This window comes from Sardina pilchardus, chromosome 20 (assembly GCF_963854185.1).
Source record: "Sardina pilchardus chromosome 20, fSarPil1.1, whole genome shotgun sequence".
NCBI lineage: Eukaryota > Metazoa > Chordata > Actinopteri > Clupeiformes > Clupeidae > Sardina > Sardina pilchardus.
Window position 1 is genome coordinate 4068698 of NC_085013.1, and position 24435 is coordinate 4093132.

Consider the following 24435-nt stretch of genomic DNA (forward strand, 5'->3'; position numbering starts at 1 on the left):
ATGAGAGGCCCCGGTCGCCTATTCACAGACTTGCCTCATGTGTGCTGACAAGTCAAGCAGATGGAGTCTCTCTTTTGAACCTAATTGGGCCTTCAAGCAATGTAACGGTAGCGCATCACCTCGTCCTCGCTCCGGCAGCAAATTGAAACTGAGTTCACCTCAAACCGGCAGTTCAGCTCACAAGGAGCTTCACACACTGATAACACTTCTAAAAGCATTGAATGATGGAAATGCGTGCTCTTCTGAAGTACATGAAGTAAACGCTAGATCCCTAATGTCGGTCACTTATGTGTGCCTGTTGCCTCACGACAGTGACATTCCGGAGGTTTCCCTGTGCCCGCCGGACACCCATGAGTCGGAATCCCAGATGGTGCTGATTGCAGCAGACGAAGACCAGCCCGGGGATACCCTCAGCCTCCCTAAGCCCTCTCCCTCCAGCAAGCTCTACCATCAGGTTTGCCCAGGCTGCTCAAGCCCCTCTCTCCAGCTCCGAACATGTCCCGGCAACTCCACGCATCACCAACACCATCACCACCACCAGCACTCGGGCAAGACCAACGCCTGTCAGGATGCACACCCCGTCGCTGCGGTCTCCCTTCCAGACTGTTCCACGGGAGCCGGCACAGTGAAGACCGTGCACAGCTGTAGCCCCTCGCACACAGCGGCCACGGTGCGCTGCCATTGGCTGCAAGGGTCACATGATGGCAGCAACATTAAGCCAGTTCAGCACCATGTTGTGACCGTAAGGTGAGATGTCGGCCTGACGTTTATTTTAAATATGTCTGCAATAAGACCAAGTGTCATACAATTATGTTTCTATTTCAGGAATAATGGGCCTTTCAGGATCCCCAGAAGGTCAGTAGTCCAATTTAAAAAATGTAAGTCAGAATATATTAGAGAGAGAGAGAGTGTAGAAATGAACGTCATATTCACCCTATTGCTTGTACAGAGAAAAAAATGATTTGGAAGATATACAATACACCCTTACATCCATAAATATTGTATTCGTAGTGCTATGATATATGTGGTATACATGATATATATATATATATATATAATTTTATGTGAAATATAAAACTACAAATGTATAGAAAAAACAATATACAAATGTCGGCCACAATGGCTAAGGCTATTGTATAGTTGCAATGTTAAAAACAAAATTCATACTCCCTGTGCATGCATCTTCAAATGCATTTTTCTCCATCTGAGACAGCTATACCCAGGTGATTGTGGAGTACCCAATGACAGTCCTTGTCATGTGCTTGGTGGTTCTGCTGAGCTGTTCACTCGCTGGGCTGCTGATGGGACCCCTTCCAGACTTCTCCGACCCGCTGGTGGTGAGTGGATCTGACATGGTGATTATGCTGTGCCAGGCTCTTGTCAAACTAATGGCCATTTCTCTCTCTTTCTCCCTCAGTCTTTCTCTGTATCTCTCTCTCTCTCAATCCATCTTTATCTCTCTCTCTCTCTCAGCCTCCTCCTTCCACATTCTCATTTTCTGCCTTTCCAAAACAATTAGCAGGTGCAGAGGCTGGTTTAACGGCTTGGCGATGCCAACTTAAAAATAAAACTGCCTAATTACGCAGCAACAGTCTTTCCTGCCACTATATGGGGAATAAATCCTGCCATTACTGTTCTCATATACTTACATGTACTTATTATTTAGGACATGCTTTTATCCAATGCCAGTTTTACAATAAAGAAAAAAGGTACATACATTTCATGAATATATCACTTATTCCAAAATTAGTAGCCCTACATAGACATCAGGGCATGTAAACAGGCACCAGGCTGTCCACCATTGCTTTTGCTGAACGTGTAATTAGTTCTTGTACCTTTCAACTGAATTAGCATAAGCCTCCTCAGAGGCACAATGAACCTTGCGAGGACGCAGGGAACGGGCTATTTGTATTCAGCTCTGCAGATGTTCTTCAGGGGGAAAAAAAATATTCAGTACATTGTTAGCTTGCCTCAAAGGATGCTGCTGGTAGGATGTTGTTGTCTCTCTTCTTCCACCACCCCACCCTGCTTTTCATGCCTCGGCCTGCACCTTTGATCGTTTAATGCAGGGATTTGAGCCTCGTGGAACAGACATTGGAATAAGGCTCTCCGCCTGGACCAAGCTGCAGCAGAATACTGGCCCTGGAAAACTACTGTCTCTCACGCCGCACAAACTAGCAGACAAGACAGCTGGGAGGTACTGCACAAAAAATGGCTGTGTGCTGCATGCATGACAAGGCCATGTGTTAAATGGCAAGCCCGGGCTGAGGCGAACTGCGGGAGCTCTCTAGCTAGCTTATGTAATTACACCTCAGAAATGGGCACAGGGCTGGGCTGGCACATCTCACAAGCAATACCAACAGATGGGGAAAACTGGTAGAAAGCCTGCTGTACTGTCTTTACTCAATGAGCCGTCCAAATAATACTGACTTAGAACTCAATCCAAGTCATACTGTCATTAAGATGCTATCGTGGTGAAACAGTGAGTTTGGCTTATAGGGCAGAACGATTGCACTAAGTTAAGTTAAGCAGCCTATAGTCGTCAAAGACTAGATTTATACAGTCCACAAACAATAAATGGCTAGAATTATTCCCATGCCGCAATTTCACTTTTATCATTCTTTTGCAGTCATGGGAAAGGCCATGAACCAGATTCTGATGGATTCCAAGTGCACTCCAAATCACGTCTGAAGAGAATGCTGGAGAGAGATAATGCTCAGCACAAATTCTTCTGTGAATCGCCTGGTATGTAGGCTACCTGCTTCGCTTAATTAGGAACGGTGTCATAATGATAGCAATAACTCCTTTTGTTGTCTGTTTTCTCTTTACAGGAGAGCAATATGCTAAACTGGTCTTCCGTTCTGGGGACTCTGCAAGTCTTTGGAGCCTGAAGGCAATCTACTCCATGTGTGAAATGGAACAGATCTTGGTAAGCAGTTGTGGCTAATCTGTTGACAGGGGTGAGGGGGGCTGTTGGGCTAGGCAAAGGTCTATGGTCTAAAAGTGTTGCTGGAGTGAGTTGGAGATACATTTGCCTTGATTTGGATATTGTCCCCCTATCTAGAATTTTCAGTGGTAGAGCTGTCTGTAGTATGCCACTAATGAGACCAGGCCTACTTTGTCTCGTTAATGTAAAATCTACATCTACTAATATAGACACAGTGCTCCAATAACAGATACACACATTTATTCAGGCTCATAAAAGAGGTCATTAAAATTCACAACAAGGGCAGATGAGTTCTAATCCTTTCATCTTTTTTCAGATACGCTCACAGCCTCACTTCCAAGACATCTGCAAAAGTGTCCGGATAGATGCTGATGGCTCTGCTTCGAGGGGAGAGTGCTGTCCCAGCTGGTCCCTTGGGAACTACCTGGTCCTGCTCACCAACGCTTCTTCCTGCCTCACTCTGACTGCCCAACAGGTCTCAGGCAGTCTGAGTCTGCTTCGACACTGTGCCCCCTACTACCACAACGGACATCTGGTCGCTTCGTGCACGGAGAGAGACAAACATGGCCGTTGTGCGTCTGTACCGAGCAAGTGCAAGCACTCGAACGCCGTCTTCCAGATACTGCATTTTCTGGTGGACAAAGACTTCCTTGGGCCACAGACTGTCGAATACCAGGTGCCTTCCCTGAAGTACAGTCTTATGTTTTTGCCCCTGGAGAAAGGAGATTCGTTGATTGACATTTATCTCAGCCACTTGGAGGGAAATGACTTAACATACAACAACACTACAATAACAGGAATGGATTTGGGCATCAAACAGACACTTTTTAAGTATTATCTAATTCGGGACTCAGTCTATCCAGTTCTGGCCGTGCTTGTGCTATTTTTCACAATGGCTCTGTATACCAGGTCCCTTTTCCTATCTGCACTGTCCCTACTGGCAATCACAAGCTCCCTTCTTACCTCTTATTTCTTCTACAAAGTTGCTTTCAGAATAGCCTTCTTCCCTTTTCTGAACTTGAGCGCGGTCTTGATTGTATTTGGCAGTTGTGCCAATTACGCCTACATCTTTTTTGACTTCTGGCTCCAGCAACTGTCCCATAATCCTCCCGCCTCCATAGAGAAGAGAATGAACCGTGTCCTCCAAGAAATGGCGTGCCTGATTTTGACGTCAGGCCTGACATCCAGTGCCACGTTCTTCTCAGGCTACATTAGTAGTATCACAGCCATCAGGTGCTTTGCCGTGTTCTTGGGCACAGCATCACTAATCAACACACTATTTGCCCTCATTTGGCTCCCCTGTGCGTTAGTGTTACACGAGCGCTACACTGTTACCGCAGCAGCTGCTGCTTCAGGGCCAGGATGGAAGCCATGCTGCACAAAACGCCCTGGTGGATTCTGGGACACAAGCTCAAGAAAACGCTGCCTGTTCACCATGGGGCAGAAGCTGCGAGGATTGAAGCGTGGACTGGCAGACACATCCAATATACTCTTTTTGAAGATACTCCCATGTGGAGTGGTCAAGTTTCGGTATATTTGGATCTGCTGGTTTGCAGTGTTAGCGGCAGGGGGCACGTACATATCTTGTGCAGGCCCAGGTATGAAGCTACCCATCTCAGACAACCACGGAGTTCAGCTGTTTCGCTCTAGCCACCCTTTTGAGCGATATGACACAGAATACCAACACCAGTTCATGTTTGAACGCAAATGGAGGGGGGAAGACAAACCATTAACATTGACTCTTGTCTGGGGTGTCATCCCAACTGATACTGGGAATCACTTTGACCCAAAAAGTGCCAGCAAATTGACCATGGACGCAGAGTTCAACATGACCCACCCTGAGTCCCAGGTGTGGCTCAGAGACCTTTGTGGAAGAATACAAAACCAGAGCTTCTACTTGCAAGCTTCCAATGACCACGAGGAGACAGACGACAATGTGTGTTTCGTGGAGCAGCTCATTCACTGGGTGTCCATCCGACGCTGCTCCGAGAGTGAGGATGCTTTTCATTTCTGTTGCAATGACATTCCATTCCCTTACCCGCCCAGTGTTTTTGAACAATGCCTTGGGATGATGGTGGCAGAACAGCATTCACAGGGACATCTCCCCAAGAGTGGTGGTGTGCGCTTTGACACAGAGGGCCGTGTCACAGCACTCATCATTGTTTTGAAAACGTCATACCTGTACAGTTACAATTTCACGCGAACCACACATGTCTACAGAGAAATCCAGTCTTGGTTCGAGGAGGAAATATCAGGGGCTCCACTGGGTTTACACAAAGGCTGGTTTGTGAGCCAGCTAACATTATATGACCTGCAAGAATGTCTAAGCACAGAGACTTTAGAAGTGGCAGGGTTTTCCATTGCCCTCACCTTAGCCATGCTACTTTTGACGACATGGAACATCCCACTCAGTTTATATGGGACTGCAGCAGTGGGTGGCAGTGTGTTTGTCACTGTAGGCCTGCTGGTTTTGCTCGAATGGCAACTGACTGGCATGGAAGCTTTGTTTCTCTCCGCCGCTGCCGGACTCTCAGTGGACTTTGTGGCCAATTATTGTGTTTCATACAGTTTGGCTCCGCATGTAGAGAGACTTGGGCGAGTAGCCCACTCGTTGAAGAGGATGGGTTGTCCAGTGGCAACCGGGGCTGGAGCCTTTTTTTGTGTGGGCGTAGTCATGCTGCCGGCTACCGCCCTACTCTTCCGAAGAGTTGGGATATACCTACTCCTCGTGAAGTGTGTAGCGTGTGGCTTTGCAACTTTCTTCTTTCAGTCCTTGTGCTGTTTCTTTGGTCCACAGAAGAACTGCGGACGGCTGTATTTGCCATGCACGACTGAGAAGATGACCGACAACATAATGTCCACCTGCACCACAACTGACACTGCCTCAACCAACACCGCAGCCAATGGAGCATTTGGGTGTAGCACAGGACCAAGAGTCCGAAAGAATTTCAACCAGGAAGGGGCTGGAGGAGGGGGTTTCTTGTGCCCAAACCAGCAACACCATAGACCGAGAGCCTCTGGGAGTGTCAGAGACCCTGAGCAGTATGAGCTTCAACCCCTCGCCTGTCAACTGAGCGACAGCTTTGAGAACAGCACGTGCACCAGCAAGCTGTCCAACAGACCCTCTATACTGTCTGACGACATCCAGTTCTGTGGCTTGAGTCCAAGGAGGGAGTACGACAGGGTGAGCATGGAGGCCGACAGCGAAGAGACAGGCAGCGGGAACCTCAAGGATTGCAACCCTCCTCCAGCTCTTCAGACCTCTTCCCCTTACAAGAACACCCTGCGTCCCACGGGCGACCTGGCCAAGGAAAGACTGTGGTGCAAAAAGTGCCGAGGCGAAGGTGGCGGAATCAAGATATGGAACTCGTCCATCTCATCCTCACCCTCGTCCAGTATGGAGGACATCGCCGTCTGTCAGACCACAGAGAGCAAGAGGGGTCAGAGGTTGCTCTCGGTCGATGACGACGCATGCAGTGTTACGGAGAAAGATCAACACAAGCACTTGCTTTCTTCTCAGTCGCACTCCTCACTCGAGGGAATGGAGGATTCCAACGAGACTTGCCTGAGTGACATTGAGCCTGGTGCTTCACTTCCACAAGTGACCTCAGAGTTGCAACCAGACACAGATTTGCAACCGGGCCACTTGAATGGGAAGAGGGACACCTTACGACTTTCTCTAAACGAAAATGTTTATGATACACCTTCCCATGGAGGTGGTCGGGGAAGGACCAGCCAGAGTGAACTGACAGTTATTTTGCCAAACAGTCAGCCTGATATGCCAGACGTATGGATTAAGAGAGGAGATGACAAAAGCTAATTAAAGGCAAATCCAACTTTTTCGCCAATCCGGCTTTCAGCATGATCACAACTACTTTTGTTGTAAAATATTCTCAGCAAAAATATCACTTGCAAATATCACCTTGGATATCTCGGCGACATAAATCTGTAGATGTAAAGCAGAGCACTGTTCACATACTTCATAAATGGATGGCATCAGATATAGACTGTTGCATACCATGATGACCAAGCCAGCCCCAATTAACTGGCAAAACAGATAACGTGATGAAATCAGCATGAACTTGAAAGTCTCTCTTGTCCATTAGAAAACCACAATGTGTGAGCACTACTGAATGGATCTATTGAAGGACTAACAAGTGCTTGACATGCTGTGACCTCAAAAATGAGCATGTTGCCCAAGCCTTGTACTGCATTTTAACTGACACCTGAACACCTTTGTAAAGATATCACACACAGGTTTTATCTCACTGGAATGCCATCTATTGAATGTGAATTTGGACACTCAAGACTTTTGCTAGTTCCAAGGATCACATAGGCCTCTTCACTCACAAGGTTTTATAAGATGCACAGAATGCTGAAACAATACAGGTTTAAAGAATATACTGTATGTGAAAGATATTGTAAGAGTTTATGTGCCATGGATATATGAAAAGTTTTATTTAAAATGTGAACATCTATGTTAAATTGTAATAACATATTTTTGTCATGTGAATGGTTAAAGTAAGAGAGAGTATTATTACAGAAATTGTTTCACAAGAAATTTGGTTTCAACTGACTTGTGAACAGGCATTTAATTGTATGAAACCTTTTAAGCCATAGAAGAGACAATGCAAAGGATTCCCAATGTTTGTATGGTGTATTTAATATGGGGTTAAGTGTTCAACCAGCAAGTTTAAGCATGTGCCAAATGATTCAAATGTGTTGATAGCGACCATGTAACCCTGTAAGTTAGTCCTGGCGTACTAATGTGTGTTCTACTAATGCAAGTGTTGAGGACAATTGTAGCCATCCAATTCTTTTACAAAAAAACACGAAGATGTCTGTTTAAGTGTACTGTGCTATATTGTAGGCTTATTGAAATTCTTTTACCATGGAAAAATGTATTGTCCATCAGGTGTTTGATGTTCTGAAGGCTTGAGCTCATGTTGAATTCTTTATGATTCATTATCTCACTGTATACGAAATTGATATTCACACTCTATGCAAACTGAGTTTCAGTTTTACAGTCCAGTCTACTAAAGTCTACAAGGACATTTACAGCATTTTGTCTTGCTAAACGTTATAACGTATACCTGAGCCGACTATGATTTAAGTGTGATTAAGAAAAAATATTAGCGTATGTTAATGATGACATTATTTACCTTTCCAAGTGCCAAGTTTATATTTTGTCAAGTGTGGCAACCAAAGGTCTTGTTTGTTTTATTCTGTAAATGTATCTTACAGTTTATTATTGACCATGCTGAGAACAGCAGCCCTTGAATTCATGAAAAGATTTTACCTGCCTTAGAAGTATAATGAACTTTGCATTATGTTGCAGGAGAACTCAATCTGTGGAAAAATGGTATTTTCAAACTTGAAGTTGAACAGATGACAACTGTGGAAGATACTTGATTAAAACACTAATTTCAATAACGTTTCATATTTCTTCTTAAGTTTTAGTGAACTTTCTTCTTCACCTGTTTTCTCCCTTAGCGACCAACAAATTCATGAAAAAACGTTCCCTGAATTATTAGCTAAAATCAATTTGAAGACGCATGTCAAAAGAGACCGAATGAGTTCCTTTTAATAAAATAATAAAAGGTCATCAAGCTCATAAAAAAACTACCAATGATTCAAAACGGAAATACTTGCTTTGCTCTCAATCTCTTTCTGTAAAAATGATATGTATCACTAAGCTCTGACAAATCTCTAAGCATCAACACAAACATAGAATTTTAGAACCAAGGAAAATGTCATCACACATTTGGATTATATTTCATAATGAATGCATGCTGCTTCAACATACTTCATATTAAAAAAACTTTCTGAGGGGAAATCTTATATACAATCATAAAAAAAGGAGGCATCTTTAATCTTCAACCCAGTCTTCCTTTGCCCAGCTAGGCATAGAAGTAGAATACTCAAAGTCTGGTCCCTTGTATCTCAGAGCATGGAGGTACATGACTAGTTCCTTCTCAGTGGGATCAGGTCGGACAAGCTTACACTCTCGGCACAAAGGATCTATCCCAGCATTTGAACCACCTGATAAAGATGTTTGGTCCCCTGATGAGGCCATCTCAGTGACCGGTTCCCCCTCAGTGATGCTGGCCGTTCTGGAGGCAACCTCCGAGACTTTGTTGGTCTCTTCTGCCTGTTTGGCTTTATGGTCTTTGTTACCGGACTGAGACATATCGGCTGGTGTATGTGGCGCATCAGAGGCTCCATCTTGGTTACTCTCACAGCAGGTGTCCACCTGGGCAGCACTTTCTACAGCCACGGCTTTTCCACCAATCTTCAGGTCCTCATCAGGTATGTCCAACAAATGCAGGCTCTCCTTTGCACGATGCTCCTCGACAAGGGCTTCTAAGAGTTCATCATTGGTCATGCTTATCACGCCACCTTTGGCTCGTCCAGGGCCCCAGGCTGAGGACCCGTACACTGGGTCATTCAGGATGGGGTATCCCAGATACTGCAAATGGACACGGATTTGGTGAGTGCGTCCAGTGACCGGCCTGCAGCGAACCACACTGGAGTGGCCGTTCCAGCTTATCCTCTGAAAGACTGTGCGGCTGGGTTTGCCCTTGGGGTCCACACGGCACACACCAACCTTGAAGGAGACGACGAGGATGGGCTCTTCACACACCAGCTCTTCCTCGGGGAATTCTCCCTCCACTCGACACAGATACTCCTTTTCCAGCTGAGAAATAAAACACATTCCGATATAGGTAACCAAGAGACAGAACTTGAATACATTTTACCATTGTTTACGTGTCCACTTGATATGAGATGTTCTGCAAACTAAAGCTAGGACCTCCTTTCTGGTTCATAACCAGTAACAAGATGAAGCCCGTCACTCACCTCTCGATCGCGCACCATCTGATCCAGCCTTTTTGACACCTCCAGAGTGCGGGCGAAGAGCAGCACTCCGGACGTAAGGCGATCCAGGCGGTGGACAGTGTGAAGTTCAGAGAGACCTCGCTCCTTTCCCAAGATGAAGATGACAGTGTTGTGTCGAAATCGTCCACAGGGGTGCACTGGCAGCGAAGCCGGTTTGTTCACCACCACGACTTCATCATTCTCCTCAATAATCTCAATGGGGTGACCAACCACAGGTGGTTCATGGCGATGGACTGTGTTCTTCATCAAATCATTGTTCTGGGTGAAAGATCAATACATGGCTAAGTTAATTCTATTAATTTTGCCTTGCTTTGACTGAGCATGTCATATTCATCTTGGTATAGTCATCAAATTACACATTGTTAGTGATATGTCTCCTAATCACACAAGTCATACAATTCAATCATCAATAAAGAACATGCAACATTGAAATATGAAGATGTAGTGTACCTTTAGAGTGATATTCAGGTCATCAACAGGAGTGTCGTTAAGCCGAATGCGGCCTACTTTGGCTGCTTTCTCATAATATTCCAAGGATTCAGATCTGAACTCACTGCTGAAAACCTCCAGAAGAGTCTTGCCAATCCAACGTCCTTTGCAATACGTTTTGAAGTCGTAATAATAAGGACGAACTTTACGAAGACCACCATCAAAATAATATGACGTCTCGTCAAAATGTTCCTGACTAAAACTGACGCCTGGGTTGCGCTTTTGAGGTGGAGGTACATATCTCTCCCCAGGACGGAGCTGTTTTCCTCCTTGTCCTCTTCGCCTTTTGCGACCGGTTTTCTCATGATTGTCAGAGTTTTCACATTTACGTTTTTCGCCTGTTTCCTTCACATCTTGGTCGCCTGTTTCCTTCACATCTTGGTCCATTCTATCATCGGCTGAATCAGAGCTGTTTCTATTTACAACTGCGAAATAAATCTCTCGTGGTTTCGTGGTGTACGCGTTAATGGCAGCGCTGTGGATATCGCTGAATAAGCCAACTTTATTTATAGAGCGTGCAGATAAACGACTACCATTATTAAAGTCCAGGGTTAAATGCAAGCCTTTCTCTTTAGCGAAATTAGCATCGGCAGGCAACGAGGCTCTGGCCGTCTTAAATCCACAAATGTCTGAAACGTGTCTACTTTTCACGACGCTTCCAATAATGTCAATTATCTGGATGGTATAAGAGGACAGTAACTTATCAACTGCATAAACAGGGCTGTGTACCAGCTCCTTGAGTTGTAAACAGTTTCTGAAATATACAACTACTTCTCCTAGTGAGCCACAAACACTCACATGCATCGCTGTCACCGGATTCCCTTTGCGCTCATGTTGTCGCAGGAAAATGACATCACATGCCTCTCATGAATAATAATGACCTTCCCCTGATTCCTAGGTCTATGCCTGATTCAGCTAAGCAAGTAGTTCATCAAAATTAACTGGAGATACAATCATATGATACGGTTACTTTATTTATAAATATGAAATGCACACAACTTAATACAGCCAATTCCAGTCTGTAGAATACTGTCATTCAGGACAAAACATTACAATGAACATTTACAAATTAAAGTAGCAGTCTCACGCACCATCATGATATAGCTGCAACTAACGTTTATTTAGATAGTTGATTAATCTGTTCATTATATTCTCAATTAATCAATTAGTTGTTTGATCGATTCAACTACAGAAAATGGTGGGGGAAAAACATTGATCAGTGTTACACAAAAATAATGTCGTGAAATGCCTTGTTTCTGCACATGCCAAAGACATTTTACTATCATAGAGGAGTCATCCTAAAAAACTCAAGAGGTTTTAGGTATTTTCTTTTCCTAAAGATCCAATTACAGTCACTGCTGGTCTTTAATTTATAGTTGACAACTAATTGTTGCAGCCATATGATCAAATAAACATCTTTGATTGAACAATCACTGTCCTATTTTATGAATAGTACATACACTAAACTTATTTGTGTAGCCACCCCTCAATGAGAAAAATTAAATCAAGAATCTCATAAAACAGTTACAGAAGCCAAATCAGTTTCCCTTAAAGCCACATGTTAGTCCTTTTCAACTTGCCAACATAAAAGGGAAGGAACTGCAAAGCATCATAGTGCTCACTCACTATCCGATCTCAATCAACATCATCATCTTCACATCAGGCACTAACAGCCTTGTGTTTCTGTCATGGTCGACGAGCACGAAGGGGGGGAAGACGAGCTGCAAGAGCAAGAGCTGGCTGGTGGGGGCTTGCGAGTGTTGCTAGGCAGCGCTCGGAGCCGGGATGAGTCAAGCCTTTCCCTCTGGCCTACAGGCACCCAGAGCTGCAGCAGCAGCGCCACCTATCAGGGGCAACCAGACCGCAGTCAGAGCTCACCACTGGAGGAGAAAGAACACACAGCAGAGCCCCTTTCAGATCAGGTCATTCAGGCGCTAAGGTAATCTCTAAGAACACAGAGTTTACAGAGCCAACTGCTCTCACTCAGCAGTTACACTCAATCATGAGTATGATTAATGAATTTGCGGTGTATGTGATTCCATGTCAAATCAGTGGTAAGGTATATTTATTAATACTTCTAACTGACAATGAGTCAGAGTAGAAGTGTTTTTTGAAATGTTTTAGTTTTTCACTCACTGAGTCAGTTCAACATAATTGACTGGCAGTACAAGATCGTTTCAACAGTTCAGTCGCTACACAAAACACACACACACAAACAAACAAATGATACAGTACCCTCCAGAATTATTGGCACCCTTGGTAAAAGTTGACTAAAAATAGGTATAAAAAATAATCTTTAGGTGATTTATTGTACTCCCACAATGAAAACAATGAGGAAAAATATACCCTGCAAGGCAAGCAAATTTATTCTGAGAAAATGGGACATTTCATAAAGAAAGAAATATTTTTAACAAAAACAGCTTGCTCACAATTATTGGCACCCCTGAAACATATTATGTACAACATTTAACAGGAGCATTTTCCTATGTAAATGCAACGTTTTAAAGTAAATCAGAGTGTCTGTGAACTTTCAGAAGTAGTTCATGACGTTCTTTTTCACTATGGTATGAAAATGAAGTCACTCAGAGGCTAAATCCTCTAGTCATTTTTCAACATTGGAGAGACAAGAGAATACACTAAATTGAAATAAAAAGAAATTGTGTTGACATTTGTAAGTAAGAGAATGTCTATGGAAACTAGGTATTTTGTTGAAAATGCCTATATTTCCAGTTAAAATGATGACTAAAAGGTTCTAATCATCTGGAAATGTGGCAAACATGCTTGGACAAAGACCCATGGCTATTTTGCTCCCACGCACAGTATGGAGGATGGTATGATAGGCAAAAAAATCCATAAGAACCACTGTTGAGAGTTACAGACAAAGCTATCATCTTGGGGTCACCAAGTCCCCCCAAAAATCTTCAAAAGTGACCTCACTGCTAATAGATTATTTAGACAGCATGTCAGGTTAAAGCCAGTAGATTCATTTAATGAACAATGTAAATGGCAGGAGTTACTGAATGGTACCATGACATGTCTGGGAGTGTGGTCTATTGTCAGATGAAAATAAAATTATGCTCTTTTGCTAAAAACACTTAAGGTGTCTTTGGCGTACATAGAAGAATGACTATACTAAAAAGAACCCCATGCCTAATCAGAATTATGGTGGAGGGGCTGTGCTATTGTGGGGCTGTTTTAATTCCCAAAGGCCTTGGGAACCTAATTAAGGTGCTTGGCATCATGAACACCAAGAAAAACCTGCACAGATCAAAACAAATATGGTTTACTGAACACAAAATCAAGCTTCAGACATTGCCATAGCAGTCCCCTGATCTAAACTCCATAGAAAAACAGTGGGATGAGTCAACGAGAAGAATGCACAAGTGTGGACCTAGCAATCTGGACGATCTGGGGAGGTTTTGTAAAGATGAATGGTCTTAAATCCCTTACTTTGTATTCTCAATCTTTATGGGGTGTCAGAGAAGAATATTACATGCTGTTTTATTGACAAAGGGAGGTTTAAGAAGGTATTACAAGTAGGGGTGCCAATAATTGTGAGTAACGTGTTTTTATTAAAAACATTTATTTCTTTATGAGATTTTCCTTTTTCTCAGAATAAATTTGCTTCCCTTGCAGGGTGTATTTTTCCTCATTGTTTTCATTGTGGGAGTACAGTAAATCACCTAAAGATTATTTTTTAGACATATTTTTAGTCAACTTTTACCAAGGGTGCCAATAATTCTGGAGGGTACTGTATATGGTACATCATCATTGCTCCAAGACCAGAAGCACTTTATCAAACCTTATGTAAATACAGCCGATGTATACCTGGGCCACTGGTGGTTCTTGTCTGTGAGTGGGACGTACACCACCCCCATGAGGGCCTTTTTGAGGAAGGTCCCGTCGGTCTGGCGGTCATACTGTTCCAAAACCTGACTCCCTCCTTCCGGTCCCACGGGTAGCACGAGTCTCCCACCAGGCTTCAGCTGGTCCAGCAACTGAAGAGCGCCATAACACAGCGCCGAGCATGAGCGTTTAGGAGTCGACATGGATGAGGTTCTGCTATTATGACCAGTCAAAACAAATACTCGGCCAAGTGAGAGAGCCATCAGAATCAATGAGTCAGCGTGGAAGAGAGACTCCAGAGAGATACAAACTAATGACCCCATCAAAGAGGAGAACACAGAGCAAGAATGGCTGCTGTGCTGTTGCACACAATGCGGTTTGACACTCATCTCCTCAGGCTGTGAGGGCACTGAGTTACCATTCAAGCAGATAAACAGCTCAAGAAATAACCTAACCACCCAATGGTCTCCATGGTTATCCTAGAACACAATTTTGACATTTGCTTTTATTCCATTGAGATATCTAATGAAATAGATATTTCATTTCTGAGGGACATTATTTGATTTACCAGACGCTTTTGTCCAAAGTGTCTTACATATGTCAATTATATTACAAGGGTGATTGTCCCCAGAGCAAGGGCTCAGCAAACAGGGCTCAGTGCCTTACTCAAGGGCAAAACAGTGGAAGCCAAGAATGATTTACAACAGTTTTCAAAAATGCAAAACTAATGAAACATATTTTTTTTATGTTTTTCATAAGTCTTGTTTACATACGTATATGCCTACAATTGAGGATGTACAAGCTGAGAGTACTTACTGCCTTTGGAATTGTTGGTGCTGCTGCTCCAACGTGGATGGCATCGTAGGGGGCTTGTTCTGGAAAGCCCAATCTCCCATCGCCCACTAAATAAAGAACACATTTCATTGTCATCGGAAGAGTGGCTGGAACACTCCTACGTGATTGGTCACTTTTACTGTTGAGCATGCCCAGAGTCTCAAGATGTTAGACTGGATGCTTTCTTTCTTTGAAAAAAAAGTGATTTTCTATGGACACTAAAAGTGACATTTCCTATGCACAGGGGAAAAGCCATCACATTGTATTGCGGTCATTAGAGGCAGCCAGGGCGACAACAGTAAAAGGTATTTCCCCTCACCCAAGAGCCTAATCCGGCCAGAGGAAAGAAGCTCCGGATCGTCCGCTTGAACATTTCTCACAGAGTTCTGTACCAGCTCATCAATGTGATCCATCCCGACAACTTTTCCAGTCGGCCCTACCTGCAGGCAATGGTGTAAGGGTTACAAAAAGACAGTAAGAAAACAAAGTAATTGTCTCACATATTTCATTGTAGACTCGATAGTTACGCTTAAAGCCAATTGTCTGTTTTGTAATGTCATTAGACGGAGGATCTAAAAATGATTTAACAACATTTCACAATTTACCATCCTGGCAAAGCAAGCCGTGAGGTAACCACTCCCAGAGCCAACATCTAAAGCAGTGGCCCCATCTGTAAGCTTGTCACTAAGGACTTCCAAAGCATGGGCATGCTGTAGAATAAAGGGAAATACAACACACATTACACATTACCGTGGCATACTCAAGTTGGGTTAAGGGCGAATGCATTTTGGTTGAGAATGAAGAGACAATGTCAATTCCCTGAATGACTATGCAAGTGTACAGCCTTCATAGTATGCATCATTTAAACCTAAGTTTTTACAAAAAAAATTATCTACATAGGCTTAACCTGCAGCTAAATCCGAGTAGGATAAATCACAGGTCTCACTCACCATATGCGGTGCGCTGATGGTAGCCCTGTAACCTTAAAAGAGAGCATGGGAGATGCGAGGTAGAATCCTTAAAAATATATATACATGGGATGCTTTAAAGGGAGCAAACCAACTGAAACTCACCTATTGACTGTGGAGAATCTGCATAGGGGTAATCTCTGGAGTAGATCCCTCGGTCAGTGGCAAGCATGGCATCAAATACACGATCGCTGCGGATTACCCCGTGATCTATGTGATGATGTATAAAACACAAACACTAATTAGCGTTGCATGTCTCTCAGAGACAACGCACATACCTGCCATGCAAGAGTTATATGCATATGCCTACCTCTTAAACGACTGATGAGTTCCGCATGTGTTTTGCCACTGGACATCCACGCCATGCTTCTGGAAAGTAGCAAACCCATAGGGACCGCTACTACAGCCAGCCGCAGAAGCACGGATTGCATCTCCTGCGCACCGTCACCTGATGCACAATCATACTGTGTCTTAATACTTTCTGCCATCGGATGCATGTACAACAAACAAAAGGAATACATATTAATATTAAATGTACATTACATTACATTACATTTGAAACCCAGTCAGCAAACACTTGAACCCTTACATTTTAAATACATGACATTAATTGGTTGACACACAGTGAGAAACTACGGGCCGAACCGAACCGAACCGAGGGGAGAGAACTAAGCGAGTAGGTGTGTCAGCGTGACAGCTTAAAAAGTTGTGTGGTTGCGTAGTACTTTGCTGTAGTCGTGTAGTCTACGAATAAATATGAAATGCGCCACACGTGCATGCAAAAAAACCTCTAGAGGGAAAACAGTGCGCCCTTGCTCTTCTAGATTGCAGTTCAAAGCCACTCCGAATGCTAACTAAATTGCCAATGTCGTTAGAAACGTCAGGTTTAAATGATGTTTTGATGCGAGAATAAATGCAACGACTACCTCTGTGATGTACCCCGATGACCAAGGAATCTTCAACATTTACCTTTTCTTTCAGGCAAAGACTTAAAGAAAAAGAAAAGAAATACACAGCTTCACAATCTTAGCTAGTGGTACACTTGCCTTCAGAAGAACGCTGGTGTTCTCAGCTCTGTTAGTAACTACAAAGCCGCCCCCCTAATTTTACCAACAAAATCAGATTGTAATGCTCATATAAAATATGCTTTGAAGGAAACCTGTCTCACTAAATAACAATGTCTAATAGCTAATGCTCGTAGCTAACTGTGGGTCAAATGGTAAATATAAACATACCAACTACTTCCTCAAGGGGCGGGGAGGAGTATCAACCAATAGAAAAGATTGTTAAATAATAAGACTTCAACATTGACCAATCGTGTCACACAAAATAATCTCCGAAGTGTTGGTTAGCTTTGTAAAATATTTCTAGTGGTTTAGCAGAGGTTATATCCAAACTTACGCATTTAGACACTGCAAGGGAATCTCTTTCTGAATATCATGGGAGTAAGCTACTGATGTAAATGGTGATTTCAGCTTTGTTCTTTCAAGAAGTATCTTTGAGTAACCATCAGCTAGCCATTTCTGTCCTAACGTTACGAGGTAAGAACAGTTAACGTCAGCTAGGTAGCTAGCTATGAAAGCGAATTGTGTTGTGCTAGTTTGGTAGAAAGGTTTCGTTAATATCCATGGTGTCTGGTCATGTTGAAAATGTTTTTAACGTTGGATCTAAGCCTGTCAAACAATGGCACGTTTCTCCTGCTGGATGTCTGTACATGTCTGGTTCAAAGTCGATGGCATATGGTTTATGCATTGTGGCTAGTAGTAGCCTGGTGGTTTGCAAATGCACACTTTCTGAAGATAAAAGATGTAGTCGATTGCTATTAACTACTAACTTCGAACTATTCTTTCCTTTACAGACTGTTGAGTCAAATATGATCGACGACTTTGAAAGCAAGGGTTCACGGTCCAGCGGCGAGCTGTGGTCCGAAATCTGCTCTAATTTACCTGAGCCTCAAGAAGAGGTCAAAGAGGACCAAGATGAGAAAGCTCAATTTACAGATTCTTTCCAACCCTCGGCACAGAATGGCACCCAAGGGAATGGAATTTGTTCAATGGATACCTTCAGTCCATGGGAACCTATGGCTGATTCTGATATCTACATTGCCAGTTTAGGTACCCTGACTCAAATTGATATTTTGTTATGATGGTGATGTTTGTATAGCTAGGCCCATCAGTTATTTATTTTTTAAATTTGTTAATATGTTCCAATCTTCCAGAAAATCGTTTGAAAAGAATCAAGGGCCAGGCAAGTGAGGTTACCTCAAGAGAGATGCTGCGGTCTCTTTCACAAGCAAAAAAGGAATGTTGGGACCGATTCCTGCATGATCCTCAGACTTCAGAACTGTTCCAGAATGGAGGGGATATGGATGAGGGGTGGGTAGTCTTATAGCCTTTTCTGGGTAGGCCTAATGGTCATCTGCTCAGCAGAATAACCAAGGCCTGATACTACAGTTACAATGTTTTGTTGTACGGTATGCTAGTGAGAGTTAGAGTTCCTTGTGCCAATCAATTTTACTCTCATCCAGTGGTGCACAGGAAAATATGCTATACGCGACTAATTTCTATATTGTTTTAAATACTTGCAGTGCTTTGGAGCATTTTAAGAGATGGCTGATCCCTGAGAAGGTGGCCATCAGTGCAGAGGAGCTGGAGTACTTGCTGCGACCATCTCAAACTCAAGAGCAAGCAGGTGGAGACCATTCTCACAGCGAGGCCGAGGAAGAACAAGAGGACAATGGGCAAACGGATGAGGCCGCAAGTCCAGAGAAATAGATTTGGTCTTTTCAGCATCAGCCATTTTAATTACCAGGTTAACAGTTTAACCTCTGTGTGCAGTGGTGGCATTGCTGGGTACCATCTTGACTGACTTTGAGGATATAGGAGATGATTCCATCACAGACACATTTCAATGATTAGATGTGTGTCTCATTCCCTCATGTGTATCCATACATGGTGTTAATGCTCTTTGTCAGCAAATAAGGGTTTAAAAGGCCATTAACTGAGCCAATCTTCCCCGTTAAGACCGTTTAAGGTTATTATTCTGTGAGAAATGATGTACTCCCTGTTAAATGTCAGGTTTGTATGATATAGTAATGTTTGTTTTTATCACTGCAGTTGATGCAGTTATGCACAATTCCTTTAAATGTCATACATGTCAGTGGTTCATGCATTTAGCTTGTAATTGTAAATCTGCAAGACCATGTTGGGATCATTATGTCAGCTTTGATGTCTGTATATTATGGATGTCATGAACTTTTGTTTTATATTTGAGTATTAAAATCACTTGGAAGAGTACATTTGTTGAAGGAAAAACAGTTGTGAATGCGGTAATGTTAGGTCTTCTTGGCTGAATTAACCTACAGAGGGCAAGCCTACTGCAAGTGAACTTAATTTGATAAATATTCATGCTTGCCACTAGAGGTCAGCGTTGTGCAATATTAACATGTAAAGTACCTGACACCTGTTCACTTTCTAGACAATGCATTCATCAGCAAATTATTTGGGGTTACACAGCAAGAGTCTAGCTAGCTAAAAGGTGATTAGTGTTACTGTCCTTAGAAGCCCGTGTTGTCATTTTTATTTACCAATGGTATTCCGTCAAGCAGAGCTAGAGCATTATCAAGTGAGGCCAATAAACACGTAACGCTTGTGTATTCTGAACTGTTTGATTTTCATCCTTTTCGCAAAGTTTAAAATTTCATGAATTAATTTGCAGAGTAATTTTGTGTCGACTGCCGACTGTCGTGCAAAACGAGATGTGAGGTGTTTTTGTTACAATCATTATGGATGCATGACCTAGTACCTGCGTTTGGAAGCAAGCCTTCTGGGGTGGTTCTGAAATAGATCAATGAGCGTTCGTCAAGAATGACGACTGCACCCCACACCGCGCGGCTCTGCGCTGGCTACCTGTAAATTAGAGCGAGACGTGGAATTTCTTGGAGTCTGAAAACGTGACAGCGGATATACAGAGGCTGGACAGACAGTTGACTGTTGGGAGATATTTTTCTTTTGCTTATAATAACTACTTAAAATTGGAGAACTGCCTGATTTTGGTTATTTTAATGATGGGATATCTGAGAGAGCGTTAAAATCCAGGACTAGTCATTGAATAGGCTACTCTGCTCTGATCGGGTGGAAGCAGTAGATCCTTCTTTTGCAGGTAGGCTAAATATTCACTGTGTGACAAGAACATTCAGCACCATAAAAAAGCTTGTAAGTATGGTTTTCCCTTTTTTCTATTTTTTTATCGTGTAGCCCATAGACATGTATAGCCTATAACTTATCGAATTAGTCTGTGTGCATGCATGTGCGTGAAATTTTCTGCAACATTGTCATCTAATTTTATAGGCATATGGAGCAGATGCCCTTTTTGGTTTGGTGATGTTTGTGAGTTATTGTGTGACTAAGATATAGCTGCATTCTTTGCCAAATAATATCACATGCCAACAAAGCTACAATATAAAACTATAATTAGGCTATAAACTGATAAACTGATATAGCACTCTGTAGCATATGGCAGCATATACTGTATAGCCTAACAGCTACTCTGATTTGAATTTCATCTTATGTCAAGATTGGCAGTAAGATACACCCATTTGTGCAAATAGTTTGTGGTATAGCTTTGTCTTGAGTCAATACTGTTCTGGAGGGAGGAAAAACATGTATGATTCACAGGTTAGACAAAATTGGAGGCTGAGCTCTGTTGGAGCACAATCTAACAGCAGGGGTGTATAGATGTCTCAAATCACAGCTTGGCCATTTACCACTCTCCCTTCACTTGCTGTCGAAAAGGGAAAGTCACTCCCAAAGTGGAAGAAAGCATTGCCCATCTCGCTGCCATGATAGCCAAGCAGCCTTAATGCTACACTAGCCTAGTAATTTACATGTTGCAGTAAATTATGGTGCACACTCTGTGCCAGAAAGCCATGTCCAGGACCGCGTCCCTCGCAACAGCGTGCCAATGAGTCATGCTATCTAGAGGCAAAATGTTTATTCACCAACATGCGCCTAGTAAATGGTCCACTAATGACCAATTACAGATGTGCTGTTTGAACTGTCCCATTTCCAGACACAAAGCTCCCCTGACTGTTGGAAGAATGGGTGATGCAATAATCTTTTATTCATATATTTCGCTTTCCTTTTTTTTTTTTTTTTTAAAGGACAACTGGAAGAGGTCAGATGTCTGACTAGCTTGACCTGAGCTGTTTGTCAAAAAAAATCAAGCCATCATGTAGGCTGGGTGAACCCTGCCTGAACTTCCGGGGAATTTGAATTTCGCCCGGCAGCTCAGGCTGGAAACCAGTAGATCTATCTCCTCTGTTTACTGCCAGAACCTTTGGCTCCAGTCAGAAACGGCCATACTCTAGTCCTGGCACGCTATTGGTGACGTGACGATAACGAAACGACGCGAAGTGCAGTAGAAACAAAACACAGCCTCCCCAGACTAATGTTCAATCTTAAAAGATTGAGGTTAGTATGGTGAAAGCCAGACTAGCCGTCATGAGCTGCACAGTGCATTTTGTAGTGTTACAGACAGAGGTCAGTGAAGTCTGCAGCTGTCAGATTAATGGAGCAGGTGTTAAGCCATCATCACTATCAAGGTTTGATAGGTGTGTGTAAAACTTTCGTTTCAGCTGGACAGTGGTTTGTGTCCTTACCCATTCTAAGAAAGAAAATATGGTAACAGATAGACAGCAGCAGGCACAGACACACAGAGAAAAAGAGACCATTTTAAGGGTCACACGGGTCACACACTCTTAATTATAACATCTTTGAAGCTAGAAGCCCTGAAAGTCGCTCAAGATGTCATCCATTTCATGTAGTGGTAGTTTACCATGACGCTCTGCAGTCTGCACTCAGATGTGCAAATGTGCTCCTTATTCAGCATTGCTAAAATGGCCAAATCCTTTTGATGGTATAGAAGATCTGTATAGTCATTTACTGTTAGGAGTGAGAGAGCAAGCTTGAATGAATCTTCAAATAATCACCATGAGCTGTTTCACATTACATGCACATGATACCTTGTATCTGTGACCTATAGCAAGCCTGGATGCCTGGAATGATGAAAGGAAATGTGATGTTTTTAGAATATCCACGAAATGGAAATGTTGGCTGTGGCTTTGGCTACAAAGCAACATTCTATTTGGCTAAGTATTGCTCCCATCCTCAGCAGATGGCAGATGAACTGAAAACAAAATATTGCAGAGCCCATTCTGAGGATGTACAACTGCACCCCTGCCCATCTCGCCATATTAATAGTACTTTCATGACACTCTATAGCCATACACCAGTTGCAGTATAATTAACGTTAATAATGTTTCAAAGCTGCTTGTACACAATCTTACTGTATATGAACAGTGATTGATACTGATTGCATTATGTAATAATGAACATAGTTATACTAATATGTTGATTTCCCTCACTGGTTTATTCATAGTCGAGGGGTTGTCACACTGTCCCAAAATAGGCCTTGGTAAGTCAGGCTTGCTAGAAGATTTCCGCTTTATCTGCACCACGATGCAGGGATTGGTTTAATCTGTCTGCATGTGTGAAATGAATCTCCCTGGTGGGATCATGCAGACTAGTCATTAAGTGTTTTTACTGGAAGCCATTTGACCGATGACTGTTGTTTAGAATTGACCTTAACACTCTGGCAGGACCCTCATTGTGAAGATGAGAAGCTAATTACAGTTGTTGCCCCGGAATTATAGGACACTTGCTGTTTTCACAGTCTCCAATAGCCTCTTGAGATTTACGAAAGAACAGTAGAGGGTTGACAGGAAAGCTCAATTAAGAGTCCATTTATATCCAGTTGCAGGTCACACGCAGCAGCCACCTCCCATTCCACAGGGGGAGCTACTGAGTCTGAGCTGAACTTGAGTGAACTATTCATACAGATTCATGCTAAATATGTGCTGCACATCCCCAGGTAAAAGAAGTGTAATGGCGGAGACGTTGTACTTTCTCAACGCGTCTGAGGAGAACGACTCTGCTTGGAATATCTCCGCCTCGTCCTCGTTCAGCGGCCTGGACCGAGCGTTCGAGCTCAGGCCGCTGTTCATCCCTCTCTACGCCATGGTGGTGCTGGTGGCCTGCTCGGGCAACCTCCTGCTGCTGCTCCTCATCGGCTTCAACAAGAAGCTCCACAGCACCACCAACTTCCTGATCGGCAACCTGGCCCTGGTGGACCTGGTCATGTGTCTGTTCTGCGTGCCGCTGACCGCCTCGTACGGCTTCGACCAGCGCGGCTGGGTGTTCGGGCCCTTCACCTGCCACTTCGTCGCCCTCATGCAGACGGCGACGGTGTTCGCCGCCGTGCTCTCGCTGACGGCCATCGCGGTGGACCGCTACGTGGTGGTGGCCTACCCCATCCGCCGGCGCGCCGGACGGCTCTTCTGCGGCGGCCTGGTGGCCGCCATCTGGCTCTGCGCCCTGGCCATGTCCACTCCGACCGCCCTGCACACCGTCTACCTGGACCTGAGCGCCGCGGGCCACCAGATGATCGTGTGCGAGGAGTTCTGGCCGGGCGAGGAGCGCGGGCGCCTGGTCTACTCCTGCTTCGTCCTGCTGCTCTCCTACTTCGTGCCCCTCAGCGCCGTCTCCGTCTCCTACTGCGCCATCTCCTTCCACCTGCGCAACCGCAACCTGCCCGGCCTGATGGCGGCGCTGCCCTCGTCCAACCAGGAGAAGTGGGGGCGCAAGCGCCGCAAGACCTTCCGCCTCCTGCTCGTCTCCGTGCTCTGTTTCGCCTTCTCCTGGCTGCCCTTGCAGGTGGTCAACCTCATCCGCGACCTGGACAGCGACTTCTCCATCCTGGGCAAGGAGCACGTGAACGTCATCCAGGTGTCGTGCCACCTGTTCGCCATGAGCTCGGCGTGCTACAACCCGTTCATCTACGCCTCGCTGCACGACAAGTTCCTGGCCTACCTGTGGCGCCACTTCTTCACCCAGCAGAGGCTGGAGAACGCCAGGAGCAGCCTCAACACCTCCAACCGCCGCAGCCGCCTGCACACCTCCTCAACGCTGGCTGACATCCCCGTGGCCATCAGCGCCAAGATCGCCCTGGAGGAGCTGGCTGCTCTCCGCTGAACTGTTGCTTAGGGGGGCCAATTGAATCTTTATTTTATTGATATCTACCTCCCCCTGCTGGCACTTTTATTTTGCCCTAAGACACCACCAGGAACTCCTTATTATAGGTAGACAGGAAGTGAGGCCTGGCAGGTGACCGACCGCATTAGGAAAACGCTAGCCACAGTCGGGAGCGATATAGTTTTTTTCGACCACACATAACTCCGACACGAAAAGAACACGAAACGTTTTTACGTTTACATTTACACTGACACACGCATACACCATTGGATATTTAAGTTGAAATTAGAAGGATAGTAGAGATCCTATTTTTGTTGGAATTAAGTTTTGAACGTGAGTCAGAAATCCCTCTTGGCCTTCGCCC

The 24435-nt window shown here is 44.0% G+C and overlaps 5 protein-coding genes across 9 annotated transcripts; 3 read left to right on the forward strand and 2 right to left on the reverse strand.

Annotated features, from left to right (window-relative positions):
* Positions 1-274: 274 nt before the first annotated feature.
* Positions 275-8359, forward strand: disp2 (dispatched RND transporter family member 2). The gene is made up of 7 exons (XM_062523438.1): positions 275-747; positions 826-855; positions 1214-1337; positions 2070-2217; positions 2671-2745; positions 2832-2929; positions 3264-8359. The coding sequence occupies exons 1-7, from the start codon at positions 275-277 to the stop codon at positions 6765-6767; spliced, it is 4452 nt and encodes a 1483-aa protein (XP_062379422.1). The 3' UTR covers positions 6768-8359.
* Positions 8360-8515: 156 nt separating this feature from the next.
* On the reverse strand, positions 8516-11155 carry rpusd2 (RNA pseudouridine synthase domain containing 2). Its single transcript, XM_062523292.1, has 3 exons — positions 10295-11155; positions 9806-10102; positions 8516-9644 (listed from the first exon to the last, which is right to left on the reverse strand). Exons 1-3 carry the CDS (start codon positions 11135-11137, stop codon positions 8817-8819), a joined length of 1968 nt encoding a protein of 655 aa, XP_062379276.1. The 5' UTR covers positions 11138-11155; the 3' UTR covers positions 8516-8816.
* Positions 11156-11289: 134 nt separating this feature from the next.
* Positions 11290-17207, reverse strand: pcmtl (l-isoaspartyl protein carboxyl methyltransferase, like). 5 transcript variants are annotated; one of them, XM_062522622.1, is made up of 9 exons: positions 17028-17207; positions 16292-16429; positions 16087-16191; positions 15964-15995; positions 15619-15723; positions 15333-15453; positions 14996-15081; positions 14162-14331; positions 11290-12176 (listed from the first exon to the last, which is right to left on the reverse strand). In XM_062522622.1, exons 2-9 carry the CDS (start codon positions 16410-16412, stop codon positions 12143-12145), a joined length of 774 nt encoding a protein of 257 aa, XP_062378606.1. In that variant the 5' UTR covers positions 16413-16429; positions 17028-17207; the 3' UTR covers positions 11290-12142. The 5 variants fall into 5 exon arrangements, with proteins under 5 accessions (XP_062378606.1, XP_062378607.1, XP_062378605.1 ...); XM_062522623.1 differs by having other exon boundaries at positions 16292-16462; XM_062522621.1 differs by having other exon boundaries at positions 16908-17207.
* An 85-nt stretch (positions 17208-17292) lies between these two features.
* Positions 17293-19643, forward strand: ccdc32 (coiled-coil domain containing 32). The gene is made up of 4 exons (XM_062522626.1): positions 17293-17522; positions 17840-18095; positions 18200-18356; positions 18569-19643. The coding sequence occupies exons 2-4, from the start codon at positions 17855-17857 to the stop codon at positions 18753-18755; spliced, it is 585 nt and encodes a 194-aa protein (XP_062378610.1). The 5' UTR covers positions 17293-17522; positions 17840-17854; the 3' UTR covers positions 18756-19643.
* Positions 19644-22925: 3282 nt separating this feature from the next.
* On the forward strand, positions 22926-24071 carry prlh2r (prolactin releasing hormone 2 receptor). The gene has a single exon (XM_062523441.1). It carries the CDS (start codon positions 22926-22928, stop codon positions 24069-24071), a length of 1146 nt encoding a protein of 381 aa, XP_062379425.1.
* The last annotated feature ends 364 nt before the right edge of the window (positions 24072-24435 follow it).

Bases quoted from the DNA above. Each gene is read 5' to 3' on its own strand.
- prlh2r (XM_062523441.1), top strand. From the start codon at position 22,926: ATGGCGGAGACGTTGTACTTTCTCAACGCGTCTGAGGAGAACGACTCT.
- ccdc32 (XM_062522626.1), top strand. From the start codon at position 17,855: ATGATCGACGACTTTGAAAGCAAGGGTTCACGGTCCAGCGGCGAGCTG. The intron at 18,096-18,199 runs GTACCCTGACTC...CCAATCTTCCAG, and splicing joins TATCTACATTGCCAGTTTAG to AAAATCGTTTGAAAAGAATC. The intron at 18,357-18,568 runs GTGGGTAGTCTT...AAATACTTGCAG, and splicing joins GGAGGGGATATGGATGAGGG to TGCTTTGGAGCATTTTAAGA.
- disp2 (XM_062523438.1), top strand. From the start codon at position 275: ATGTCGGTCACTTATGTGTGCCTGTTGCCTCACGACAGTGACATTCCG. The intron at 748-825 runs GTGAGATGTCGG...TTTCTATTTCAG, and splicing joins CACCATGTTGTGACCGTAAG to GAATAATGGGCCTTTCAGGA. The intron at 1,338-2,069 runs GTGAGTGGATCT...CGTTTAATGCAG, and splicing joins ACTTCTCCGACCCGCTGGTG to GGATTTGAGCCTCGTGGAAC.
- rpusd2 (XM_062523292.1), bottom strand. From the start codon at position 11,137: ATGCATGTGAGTGTTTGTGGCTCACTAGGAGAAGTAGTTGTATATTTC. The intron at 10,103-10,294 runs GTACACTACATC...TCTTTCACCCAG, and splicing joins ACCTGAATATCACTCTAAAG to AACAATGATTTGATGAAGAA. The intron at 9,645-9,805 runs GTGAGTGACGGG...TTTATTTCTCAG, and splicing joins AGATGGTGCGCGATCGAGAG to CTGGAAAAGGAGTATCTGTG.
- pcmtl (XM_062522622.1), bottom strand. From the start codon at position 16,412: ATGCAATCCGTGCTTCTGCGGCTGGCTGTAGTAGCGGTCCCTATGGGT. The intron at 15,454-15,618 runs GTAAATTGTGAA...CATTGCCTGCAG, and splicing joins CGGCTTGCTTTGCCAGGATG to GTAGGGCCGACTGGAAAAGT. The intron at 14,332-14,995 runs GTAAGTACTCTC...GGCGCTCTTCAG, and splicing joins CACCAACAATTCCAAAGGCA to TTGCTGGACCAGCTGAAGCC.